This window comes from Eulemur rufifrons, chromosome 19 (genome assembly GCF_041146395.1).
Source record: "Eulemur rufifrons isolate Redbay chromosome 19, OSU_ERuf_1, whole genome shotgun sequence".
Taxonomy (NCBI): Eukaryota; Metazoa; Chordata; class Mammalia; order Primates; family Lemuridae; genus Eulemur; species Eulemur rufifrons.
The window spans coordinates 97,189,560-97,201,600 of NC_091001.1; the positions used below are offsets into that span (position 1 = coordinate 97,189,560).

General features: G+C 53.8%; 1 protein-coding gene across 3 annotated transcripts in view; it reads left to right on the top strand.

Moving 5' to 3' along the window:
• The window catches only part of ADCY3 (adenylate cyclase 3), an 82,380-nt gene extending 70,741 nt beyond the window's left edge, over nucleotides 1–11,639 (top strand). For 2 of the 3 annotated variants that reach the window (XM_069495165.1, XM_069495167.1), the window contains 11 exons: nucleotides 1,485–1,572; nucleotides 2,333–2,449; nucleotides 4,303–4,562; nucleotides 4,847–4,912; nucleotides 6,155–6,236; nucleotides 7,082–7,240; nucleotides 7,751–7,897; nucleotides 8,486–8,605; nucleotides 9,859–9,982; nucleotides 10,671–10,795; nucleotides 11,450–11,639. In XM_069495165.1, the coding sequence (XP_069351266.1) occupies nucleotides 1,485–1,572; nucleotides 2,333–2,449; nucleotides 4,303–4,562; nucleotides 4,847–4,912; nucleotides 6,155–6,236; nucleotides 7,082–7,240; nucleotides 7,751–7,897; nucleotides 8,486–8,605; nucleotides 9,859–9,982; nucleotides 10,671–10,795; nucleotides 11,450–11,632 (1,471 nt within the window). In that variant the 3' untranslated portion in view covers nucleotides 11,633–11,639. The remainder of the gene's footprint in view (nucleotides 1–1,484; nucleotides 1,573–2,332; nucleotides 2,450–4,302; nucleotides 4,563–4,846; nucleotides 4,913–6,154; nucleotides 6,237–7,081; nucleotides 7,241–7,750; nucleotides 7,898–8,485; nucleotides 8,606–9,858; nucleotides 9,983–10,670; nucleotides 10,796–11,449) is intronic. The other variant, XM_069495168.1, reaches the window with a different exon arrangement.
• Nucleotides 11,640–12,041: the final 402 nt, after the last annotated feature.

Consider the following 12,041-nt stretch of genomic DNA (forward strand, 5'->3'; position numbering starts at 1 on the left):
AAAGTATGTACACAGATAGTGTAAGCACTGCGGATAAAAATAAAGCCAGGAGAGGAAGATGGGGGAAGATTCTGTTTCATTGCATTCTTATGTAGGATGGTCAGAGCAGGCCTCGCGGACAGGGTGACATTTCAGGGAAGCCCCAAAGGGGGTGAGGAGTGAGCTTTCTGGTACTGGGGGGACGCCTGTTTCAGACAGCGGTGCGAGGCAGGCTGGGGTCAGTGCAGCTGGGACGGGGGCGCCCCGGGGGAGTGGTGGGAGTTGGGGCCTCACAGACCGTGGCAGGCGCCGGCCTCCCCTGGAACGTGGAGGCCACTGGCCAGAGCAGGGGAATCAGCTGCTGTGACGCGTGTCTGGAAAGGATTGGAGAGAACAAAGGGTAGTGAGCAAGAGCTCGCTAAAGGGGGCAGTGAGACCAGCTAGAGGAGATGGTGGCTTGGGCCAGGCCGAAGTTAGCAAAGATGATGACAAGTGGCGTTTTGCACGTGTTTTGGAGAGCGAGCTGGCAGGACTTGCCGACAGATGGGCTGTGGGGCGTGAGAGTGGGGCGGGGTGTCTCCTGGGTGTCCGACCTGAGCAGCTGGCAGGACGCAGTGGCCGTTGACCAAGCTGGGTCAACGGTGGTGGGAAGAGGAGAGTGGAGAGGCCGAGATCAGGAGTTTGGTTTCAGAGTTAAGTGTGAGATGCCTGCCAAATACACAGCCTGGAGCTCAGGAAGAGGATGGGCTTGGGGACGCAAACTTGAGAGTCGCCCCCACACAGGCTGTACTGAAGGCATGATGACATGTGACGAGGTCAAGGGCACATGCAGATGGGGGGAGAGGCGGCTCAGGGACCGAGTGCCGGCACGGCAGTGCGTATGGCTGGGGGCCAGGAGAGAACCAGCAGGGTCTGAAAAGATCTTGAAAACCAAGCAAGAGAAATGATTCCAGGAGGTGACTGAGAATCGGACGTTGGATTTAGCAACACGGAGGATCCTGGGACTCCTGGCAAAAGTACTTTCCGTGGAGGGCTAACTGGGAGTGGGTGTGAGAGGAGCGTTTGGGGACAGCACATTTCTGAGTTGAGCTGAGTGGCCGTGTGAGGGACATGCCCGTGTAAAGCTCTGCGCAGGGGTCAAAGGCGAACTCTTAGCTGCTCCCAGCAGCGAGGGAGCCGCCCTGCCCCGTGCTCTGTCCTGCGGCGCAGCACACGGAGGACTCACATTCCTAAGGTCCCTTCCAAGTTTTTACTGGGCTCTGCCCAGGGTGTCCGTGAGTCATCCCTTCTCCGGGACATGTCCCAGCCAACAGTCACAGCTGGCGGCCCCTCTGGTCAGGGCCTCTTCGTCCTGTTCTGCGCAGCCAGCAGCAAGGAGTCCCCGGTGTCAGCGAGGAACTTCTCCGGCACAGGCTTATGCCGAGTTTGGGGGCCTCCTTCTGTCTCCCCTCTAGCCCCTCACACGGTCTTACTGTTCCCTCTGACCCCTCTGCTCTCTGTCACAGGCTTATGACAAACTACGTGACCTTTGTGGTTGGGGAGATTCTCCTCCTGATCCTGACCACCTGCTCGCTGGCTGCCATCTTTCCCCGGGTAAGCGGCGCTTTCCTGTTGGGCCCAGTGGCGTTCCCGGTACAACTGGGTGCAGATGGAGCTGTGCGTCCTGTCAACTCCCGGCGGACAGACGTCTCTGTTAGGATGGTTCAGGCGTTTACCCATCTGTTCATCCATCGTTCATTCGCCACCAGCCGAGCCGTCCCTAGGCTGGGCTTGGGCGGGCTGGCGCTGCGGTGCGCTGGGCAAGGCAGGGTCTGGGTACACGGGAACCGGGTAGAGAAGCAGTGGAGGCCCCAGTGAAGGCCCTTGTACACCAGGGTAAAGGGACTGAGACTCTCCTGTGGGCACTGGGGTACCAGGCAGAGCTTCTGATCAGAATGACAAGGGAAAAGCAGTGTTTTAGGAAAATTAATCTGACAGGTGGCTCTCCAGGTATCCTGGAAGATTGAGGTTTACTGACCCAGGAGAGGCAGGTAGCTTCCAGAGACAGCCAGCCCTGAAGTGCCCCCTGCCCTGGCCTCGCCCCTAGGGGAGGTCACTGTCTGCTCTGGGAAGGGCTGCGATTGGGGGCCGTGGTGTCACACAGATGCCTTGAGTAGGACCAGCGTAGCGCCAGGAGTCGGGCACTCTCATCACAGCGCTGTCCCTCGCTGTCAGCTGTCAGCTGAGTCGCAGGCAAAGCTCCACTTTCTAGGTTCCTGGGACTGGAGCGTGGGAGCAGCGGGCGTCGTCAGCAGTCGTGTCTGTGGGAGGCGGGCTGTCGGGCTCATGGCCCTTGAATTGCCTTTCCTTCTAGGCCTTTCCTAAGAAGCTTGTGGCCTTCTCCACTTGGATCGACCGGACCCGCTGGGCCAGGAACACCTGGGCCATGTTAGCCATCTTCATCCTGGTTATGGCAAATGTCGTGGACATGGTGAGTCCCTGCTGTCCGTACTGAAGGGACCCCCATTCTCAGTGGGGAAGGCTTCTGTGTGGGCACCGGGAGCCGCTCGTCAGTCCTTCCTCCCGCCATCAGATGCGGGTTGGGAGTGGCACCCGGGTTCCTAAGCCGATCATCCGCCAGACCTAGGGGATCTTCTCCCTGCCGTCCAGGGAACCTGAGACTGACTTGTTTCCTCGCCCTCTTCCTCCTGTCCCACAGTCCAAGAGCCCAGTTCCATGTGCCCAGTCCTGTGCTAGGTGTTTTACATACAGTGACTCGTTTAATCATTATAACAATCCTGAGAGGTTGGTGTCTGTATCCGCAGTTCATATGGAGAAACTAAGGCTCAGAAAGGTTAATTCACTTGCTCTAGGTCACACAGCCAGTACAGGCAAGAATTGAAGCAGTTCTAAATCCCAGTCCTCCCTACCTCACTGCTTAGGGGGCACAGTCCTCGTAAGTGTTCTGCGTATCCTAAGTACTCCTTGCAGTGTGGCCAGTGTCCGCTGTCAGGATAGGAAGGTGCACCTGTCCCCGTTTCACCTTCACCCATTCGAACACAGCCAGACCTTCCTAGAGGTGGGTCAGTGGGGACAGCAGCTTCACAGAGCCCACGTGGCTAAGGGCAGACGAGATCATCTTCTGTTCTCTGCTCTCCTTAGCTCAGGGAGAAGATGGGGTCCCATGAGGGGGCAGACAGATGCCTTCTTGGGGAGAAGGGACAGGATTTAGAAGCCCAGATCTGTTGATTTAGAACCACCAGGCATTTATTGAGCATTGAGTGCTTGGAGCTGTTATTGGAGCTGTCATTTGTCACAACCTCCTCCTATTTTGGTGGTACCATGTGCATTCTCTTAAAAAAAGTCCTTTTTGTCAAATATAATGTTGGTTATATTATTTGCTGTATTTTTCTTTAATAAATTAATCACAGGAATAAACTCAGCATGGAGATTTATTCTGGCAGTAGTATGAAAAGCTCCAGGATTACAACTAGTCAGGCAAAACTCCAACTGGAATGAGGAGTTAGGAGCCCCAGAACCTAACATGCCGTGGCTCACACAGTGCCCACTATCCAGGGAAGAGAAGCCCTAGACCCCTTGCGTGTCAGAATCCACCGGAGCCTGGTGCCCAGGTCTGGGGATGACTGTTTAACATGGTCATCGACACTGTGCGGGACATCTGGAGATGCTATCACCCATGGAGGGGTAAAAAACTAGGGAGGAATGAAACTTTGCACATGCCAGAATTGCATGCTGAGAACTTGGCCAAAGCAAGACAACCCCAGTGGGTGAAAAGTACAAAAAAGTAGGATTGATGGAGCTGATGGATGCACTTTCTACTGACTGTGTCTGCCCAGCCGTGGAACCAGTGAACAGACCCCAGGAGGTAGTGAGTGTCCCCAAATGGAAGTGTTGGGCAGAGACTGGCAGTCAGCCCAGGAGCTGTGAGTGGGGGCCGGCCCCGCAGCCCCTCCCGCAGCAGCAGTGTGCTGTGGGAGGGAAGAGCAGTTGGATGTGGAGCCTGCAGGCTTGGCTCCTAGTTCTGGCTTCACCGCCTGCTGCTTGTGCTGCTCTTGCAAGTCTGGCCTCTGAATTTTCTATACAATAGGAGTGGTACTAAAAATAGGGAATTTTTGTGAACATTGTATGAGATGATGGTAAAGCTTAGTAGCAATTACTAACTTTTGAATGCTTATTTCCTGGTAAATCTTCCCACCTTTCTTGGTGTTTCTGAGGGAGCCGTGGGAGGTGGCGGCGGAACGTTCACTGCCCCGGCCCAGCCCTCTCTGACCAGCATCGCTGTTCCCTTGCACGTGTTTCCCGCCTGCCCGTCCTGACCTCCAGCTGAGCTGTCTCCAGTACTACGCGGGACCCAGCAACGCGACAGCAGGGACGGAGGTGGAGGGCGGCTGCCTGGAGAACCCCAAGTATTACAACTACGTCGCCGTGCTGTCCCTCATCGCCACCATCATGCTGGTGCAGGTCAGCCACATGGTGAAGCTCACGCTTATGCTACTTGTCACGGGTGCTGTGGCCACTATCAACCTCTATGCCTGGTGCCCCATCTTTGATGACTATGACCACAGACGTTTTCAGGAACACAGGTAAGATGAAGCCGGATTGGGAATCTGTATTGTCTTCCTCCTCCCACCCCCCCCAAGTCCCTACTTCAAGGTCATGGGCCTGCACTGAAGTGGCTTCCTGCCTCTGGGGGTCATCAAAGGCCTGTACAAGAACCTGGGTGCATGGATTCTCACAGGCATGTCCCAAGTTGGCTGGGATCTGGGGATGGATTTCTCCATTCCCCATGAGGGGAAGATGTGGGATACCTCAGTGTGTGGCTCCTGTACCTCGATGGGGCCTGAGTGTGCTGTTGTCTGTCCAACAGCTTTTCTGTGATGGCCTCGGAGAAGATGCGGATCTTCTCCGCCCCTGGGCTCAATGGCACTGACAGGTAAGGGCTACTGCTTTCCCCTCCTGGTGTGCATTTAGGGACCTTCTTCTAGAGACAGGGAACACAACAGGCCAAAGCCCCATGATCTCACCCTCCCAAAGGCACGCGATCTGGCACGTGTTTCTCTAGGAGGCTGCAGCAGAGGCAGAATGATTCCAGTGTGGACCTGGACATCCGGGCTACTGCCACGTCTGGACGGTGAAGCCTGGAGCCCCGGCAGCGGGTGTGGAGGGTGGGATACAGAGGCAGGATGGAGACGTGGGAAGGAACTGCCAGGTGGATGAGGGCGGCATTTAACAGGCTGGCAGGGCAGACAGGTAGCAGGAGGATGAGGCAGAAAGAACACACTTTGGAGTTAGAGGATCTGGATTCTAATCCTGCAGCAGTTACTGAGTGTTGTGTTGGGTCACAGGCAGGTCAGTTTTCCTGAGTCTTACATTGAACTAGAAGTTCCCTAAGGTCCCTTCCAGAGCTAAGGTTTTAGCATTTTATGATTCAGTGACTTGAACAGACCTTCAGGGAAGTTTTGGCAAAAATTAGAGTCTGACAATATCAAGTACGGTGGTACCTCATGCCCTCCAGGTGGGGGTACAGATTGGTACAACCACATTAGAAAAAATTTGAAGTTATTTAGTAAAATTGAAAATAGACCTATGTCCCAGCAATTCTACTACAGATATCTGTATCTTAGAGAAATTCATGCACGTATTATATATATGCCCCAGGATATATGTACAGGAATGTCCATAGCAGCATGGTTCATAGTAGATACTTCCCCCCAAAAAATAAATGAAAACAACCCAAATGACATCAACAGTGAATGGATATATAAACCAGGGTATATCCATACACTAGAATACTATACAGTGATGGAATTTAACTGTAGCTCCACGTGAAAATATGGATGAAAGTTATAAAACACCATGGTGGACTTGTGCCCTAGTCCTGTGTCTCTTATTTCTCCAAATCCCTACATGGTGACAGCTTCTGTGCCTGGTCAGGCGATGCAGCGTCTGTTAACCCCGGAGCAGCCCGGATGTGAACGCCCAGCGTAGCGGGCGGGCCGGGGTTGGTTGGCTGTCAGACAGGAGCCCACTGATTTAAGTTTTACTGCCCGGGGGCCTGCACTTGATGCAGAAGGGCCCAGGGTGACCGGAGGCGCAGCACCTGTCAGAGGGACTAACTCCCGTGCAGGAGGGCGGCACGTGCAGTCTCTCCCTTGCTCCCCTCTCTGCCCGGCAGGCTGCCGCTGGTGCCTTCCAAGTACTCGATGACAGCGATGATGCTCATCATGACGCTGAGCTTTTACTACTTCTCCCGCCACGTGAGTGCCCCACCTGCTTTCCTCTTGCGCTCACGGCAGCTAAGAGCCCAAGCCCTAAGTAAGGAACGCTGGCTCCCTTTACCCAACGTGGCGGGTGACCATGGTCAAGCCACCACCTGCTCTGTATTCTGGTTTCTTCCTCGGTGATTAACACAAGGAAAACAGTTCCATGCCTCTTTCTCTGACCTCCAGGATGCCGACGGGAGCGCGGGGCGGGTGGGACGGGAGGCGGTGCTGGCACAGCAGCCTGGTGAAATCGCCCTAGGCCAGGGCTCAGCCTCTGCACTCACCTGGCGCCGGGGGTCACTGACACAGTGGCCGTGGAGCCAGAAGAGGAAGGGAAGGGAGATGATGAAGTTTTTGTTTGGTTAAAAGGAAAAGAAAAGGGAGGGAGAAAAGAGCAGGAAAAGATCCCATACAAGGGCCTTATGGCTCCATGTTGGCTCAAGTGCCCCCCAGTGGTTTTCCAGGGAAAGTACAGCCTCCCCAAGTCCCCTCTCAGCCAAATGGAGCCTGCCAGAAACGGGGAGTCCACCCTGGGCTGGGAGATCCCCCCTGCTGCCACCTCCACAGGACAGACCTGTAGCTAGAATTAGGTCCCAGGAGGCCCCGCACATATGGAAGGCCTCTTGGCTCTCTGCTGTAAGCACAGAGCTGGGGTCCTCACTGCCGCGATTAGGGTGGCCTTTCTGGTCAGGCGAGTTCTTGCAGGGTCTTACTTCCCTTGATGTTTAGCCGTCTCCCTTCCAGTTTTTCCACGTGCAACCCCTCCACGCGAGTTGTTTCTCATCTCTCCATTCAGTGACCAGCTTAGGGCACACGCCCTGCCTTGTCTGTGTCCGTAGGTGGAGAAACTGGCACGGACATTATTCTTGTGGAAGATCGAGGTCCACGACCAGAAGGAACGTGTCTATGAAATGCGACGCTGGAATGAGGCCTTGGTCACCAACATGTTGCCTGAACATGTGGCACGCCATTTCCTGGGGTCCAAGAAGAGAGATGAGGTGAGGGGTGTGGCCCAAGTGCAGCCTGGAACCAGGAGGCCATTGGTCTTCATCTGCTCTTTCTCTGGGCCAGGCCTTCTTGTGACGGGATTGCAGCAAGATTGAACCTAAATGGCAACCACGAGGAAAGCGAGAGGGAAGTGTTTCTCAGACCTTCTGTAAAGGGCGCTGCTGTAAATGTTTATGGGGCCATACATCTGAGGCCGCATTTCAGAAAACTAGGCCTTGGCTAGAGACCGCCTTGCTGTCGACTGATATTCTCAAAACAGAGTGGTTTCCAGCTCCGCTGTACCATCTTCTTCATAGCCGGGGCTGTTAGAGGGACCAGGGAAGCTATTCTTTTATTTATTCAAAATAGTGATGAGCTATTTTCTGAGTATTGTAAGTTGGGATCATCTGAGAGATGTGTGCGTCCAAAAATCTGAGCACACATACCGTGTGGAGGGTAGACTCATTCTTCTAGCACATCGTGCAGTCGGACGCTGAGCACTTGGCCCTGCCTCTTTTTAGGAGCTGTACAGCCAGTCGTATGATGAAATTGGAGTCATGTTTGCCTCCCTGCCCAACTTTGCTGACTTCTACACAGAGGAGAGCATCAATAATGGTGGCATTGAGTGTCTGCGCTTCCTCAATGAGATCATCTCGGACTTTGACTCCGTGAGTGCCTGTCCTGCCCCTCCTCCTGCACAAAGCTGGCCCATTCCAGATTACGTCCTGGGACAGGCTGCAGAAGCCTAAGAGAATGTTCTAGACACCCTAGACCGGCTACATTTTCCCAGATGAGGTCCTCCTGTAATGTATGGACTTCTGCAGCCATCTGAACTGTGGGGTCTGTGGGGGGCAGGTGGGAGCCTGGGAAGTCACCTGCAAGGTCACAGGATAAGGACTGGCCAAATAAGATCCTGAGGGCCCCTCTGATTCCTCCCACCCTCAAATTCAGGCTCAGTAAACATCTACTGGGTAACTTGTTTATTAAGGAAAATGCTTTTACATATGTGCTCAGCCACCCGCGGAGACTGGCACTTTCATCCCAATGTTAAGGCTGTGGAAAGTAAACTCAGGAAGTGAAGAGGTTTGCCCAGGATCCTGTGGCAGATAGGCAGTGGAGTAAATAAAAGCTTTTATAGGAAAGCATCTCTGCGACTCCTGGATGTTTTGTGGGGTCCTCGTATCTGTCGTTTAGTTGGCTCACTCATCTGCCTTGACTCTGCTGACAGTTCTTTCTTGAATCCTGGTCTCACTCAGCTCCTGGACAATCCCAAATTCCGAGTCATCACCAAGATCAAAACCATTGGCAGCACCTACATGGCAGCTTCAGGAGTCACCCCAGACGTCAACACCAATGGCTTTACCAGCTCCAGCAAGGTAGCTGCCCACCCCAGTGGCTGCAGAGGAGACGAGGCTCTGCCCCAAGGCAGGAGATTGGCCCCCCAGACCTAGCATGTGGGAAACGCGAGGTCACAGGAGTGAAAGAGCAGCTGAGTGCTATTGTACCAAGGGGTCAGACACACACCACCAGCACCATATAACCGTAAATAAATACAAATATGAAATAGGGCTTACTGAGAAAGTTTAATGAGAAGGACAGAATACATATAAACCCCATCACTATCCTGCACCTTAGGCCTAAGGTGATGCATGTGTGCTGTGGACGCCCCACAGGGCTCTGTGCGTTCATAGAACTGGGGCGTAGGAGCCATCTACGCAACTGCGCAGTGATAAAAGCACAGAGGGGAGCCCCGTGAGTCAGTGTTTGGCTACCAGGAGAGGAAATGAGCTGTGGGGGCCCCGGTCCCAAGTACTAGGTTTTGTTTTTGGTTTTTTGTTGTTTTTTTAAGAGACTAGGTTTTGCTCTGTCACCCAGGCAGGAGTGCAGTGGTATGATCATAGCTCACTTTAACCTTGAATTCCTGAATTTAAGCGATCCTCCTGGCTCAGCCTCTTGAGTAGCTGGGACAAGGGGCACATGCCACCACACTTGGCTAATTTTTCAAAATTTTTTTCTAGAGATGGGGTTTCACTATATTGCCCAGGCTGGCCTCAAGCGATCCTCCCGCCTTGGCCTCCCAAAGCACTGGGATTACAGGCGTGAGCCAGCACACCGGGCCCCAAGCAGTTGTTAAAATATTATCCTCTTTCACCTTTACAGCTGTCTTCTGCTGTCAGTCCTACTGCCTTCTCTACTGTATGGATGAGGTTAAAGACACATGCCAAAGGCAGGTCATCACCCTCAAGTGCTTACTTATTACCTAGTTGAAGAATCCAAACAAGGACAACTTCAGAAATTCTAATGACCAGGCTCAGATAAGGTAGTGAAGAGAGCTGATGAGACATGATGAGACACATGGCAGAGACTAACAGCGTTTGTCTCCCCTACCACCGTTGCCCAGTCTTTGCCCTAGACCTGCTAGAGGGATGCATGTGAACTTTGTCACAGTGACAGGTTGGAGCTAAAGAGGTTGCCGACTCCTTTGCGAGAGGAAGGAAATGAGGCTTTAAACAACTAGGTGTAGGGATCCGCCCCAGAATGTCGCTGAGGGAAGGAGGCAGGTGAGCAGGCTATGGCAGTTACGGGCCTGGATGGCTCCTGACACATTGTCTGCTACTCTCTGGCACAGGAGGACAAGTCTGACAAGGAGCGCTGGCAGCACCTGGCCGACCTGGCCGACTTTGCACTTGCCATGAAGGACACGCTTACGAACATCAACAACCAGTCCTTCAACAACTTCATGCTGCGCATAGGTGAGGGCGCCGGGTTTCATGTCTCCCTTCTGATGCAGGGACCCGGCAAATCTGCAGGAAAGACAAGGGCCTCAGGAAGACCTGAGGCATCTGGATTGGGGAGGTTCACACTCAGAGCTGGAAGGGACCTGAAGGACCTTCAGTCCGGTCTCTTCAGATGATCCAACTGATGGGATGATCAAGCTGTACCTGTCCCTGCTTGTCTACAATGGGAGCCTGGCTGCCTTCTGAGTCTGGCAGAGAAGTCAGTTTGTTACCTGCCTTTCCAAGGGGTTTCTGTGCCTGCTGAGGGCTTGGCTCTTCTCAGACCAGCCAGCCCTTTGAAGGGAGTTACCGTCACCAGCTTCCCCCTACTGGGAGGGTCTCATTCCTTCTGGGTGAGGTTGCACGAGACTTGAGACACCAGGTGTGTCAGCGAAGCTGGCCACTACGGTGCTACGTTAGTTAGCACACTGGGGTAGCTGATGCTTGCCCAGCACATGGCAAAGACAGGATAAATGGGAGACATGATTTCTGCCCTCCAGTAACTTAGACAAGTTTAACGAAGAATATGACCTATTATATAATTAGGAGCTTCATGGTAGGAGTCAGGTGACAAGTTCTGTAGGAGAGGAGTTGTGGTGGCTTCTGAGAAAGGCTAATGACAAGATTTGGCATGTGGCTGTACTAAACTTTGTCTCGACCCCAGGCATGAACAAAGGAGGGGTTCTGGCTGGGGTCATTGGAGCCCGGAAACCACACTATGACATTTGGGGCAACACGGTTAACGTGGCCAGCAGGATGGAGTCCACGGGGGTCATGGGCAACATTCAGGTAAGTCCAGCCACAGAGCTGAGTGTGTGCTCAGACTCGGAATGGGACGAGATTGGAACAGTTGGTTGCTACGCACTAGTGCCTCCTCCCCCTAGCCCAGAGGATAGGTCGGCAGCGCTGTGAGATTAAGGGCATGAGCTGGAAGAGGGCTCTACTATAGCATCAAGAGAAGAGAGATGCTTCAACCCATTTGTGAAATTTAAGTTCTGGATGAGAATAGCCTGCCTCTTGGTATAAACTTTTTGTGCCTATAGCAGCTGCCCCTGTAGCAATCCTGCTCTGTATCAGCTGGGTCTGGCAGAAAAGCTGGACAAAAGGAGCAAAGGGACAGAGGAACATGTAGTAAAAGTTCCAAGACAGTAGTGCCACCACACAGGCAACCTGTGGCTGTCCCCATAGGAGAGAGAGGATGAAGACTATCTACAGATGACCAAACATCCTCCTGCTCTTACCCACTGCTGGGGGTGGAATGGAAGGGCCCGGCCCCGGGAGGTTTGGAGGAGGGTGCCAGGGGCCATCTGGGACCTGTGTGTTACACAGGGGTGAGCGCTGTCGGGACCAGCACTCAGCTCTAACCGTCCAAGACCCCTATGGCCACCCTGTCTAGGCTCACCCTCTGACCTCAAGCCCTCCCGCTCTGTTCTCCCGCCACAGGTGGTGGAAGAAACACAAGTCATCCTTCGAGAGTATGGCTTCCGCTTTGTGAGGCGAGGTCCCATCTTCGTGAAGGGGAAGGGGGAGCTGCTGACCTTTTTCTTGAAGGGCCGGGACAAGCCAGCTGCCTTCCCCAACGGCTCCTCTGTCACACTGCCCCACCAGGTGGTAGACAACTCCTGAGGTCCCACAACACTCCAAACAGGAAGGGAGAATTTATTTTTTTTAAATCAGAGAAAGGCCTTGGGACAGGACAAATTACCAAGTCCCGACATTCCTGAATTGTTTAAGTGCACACTCACATAGACTTTAGGTTTAAAAATCTCCTCAAGCCTTCATTTGTTTGTGGACGTGTGAGCTCTGAGGGCAGCCATACTATTCCTCAGTGTGCCTGTAGCGTCCCCCGGGCAGGGGTCTTAGGCGTAGTACTGGAACAATCCTTTCAGAGCCCTCGATCCAACCCAGCCCTTCTTGCCCCAGACAGGCCCTGGCCACCGTGAGCAGGAGGGTGCCAGAGGCAGCTGCCTTTGCCGCTGGGCTGGGCGCACAGCGAGGAAGCTCTGCTTCAGACGGGGCGGGGCGGGACAGGTGC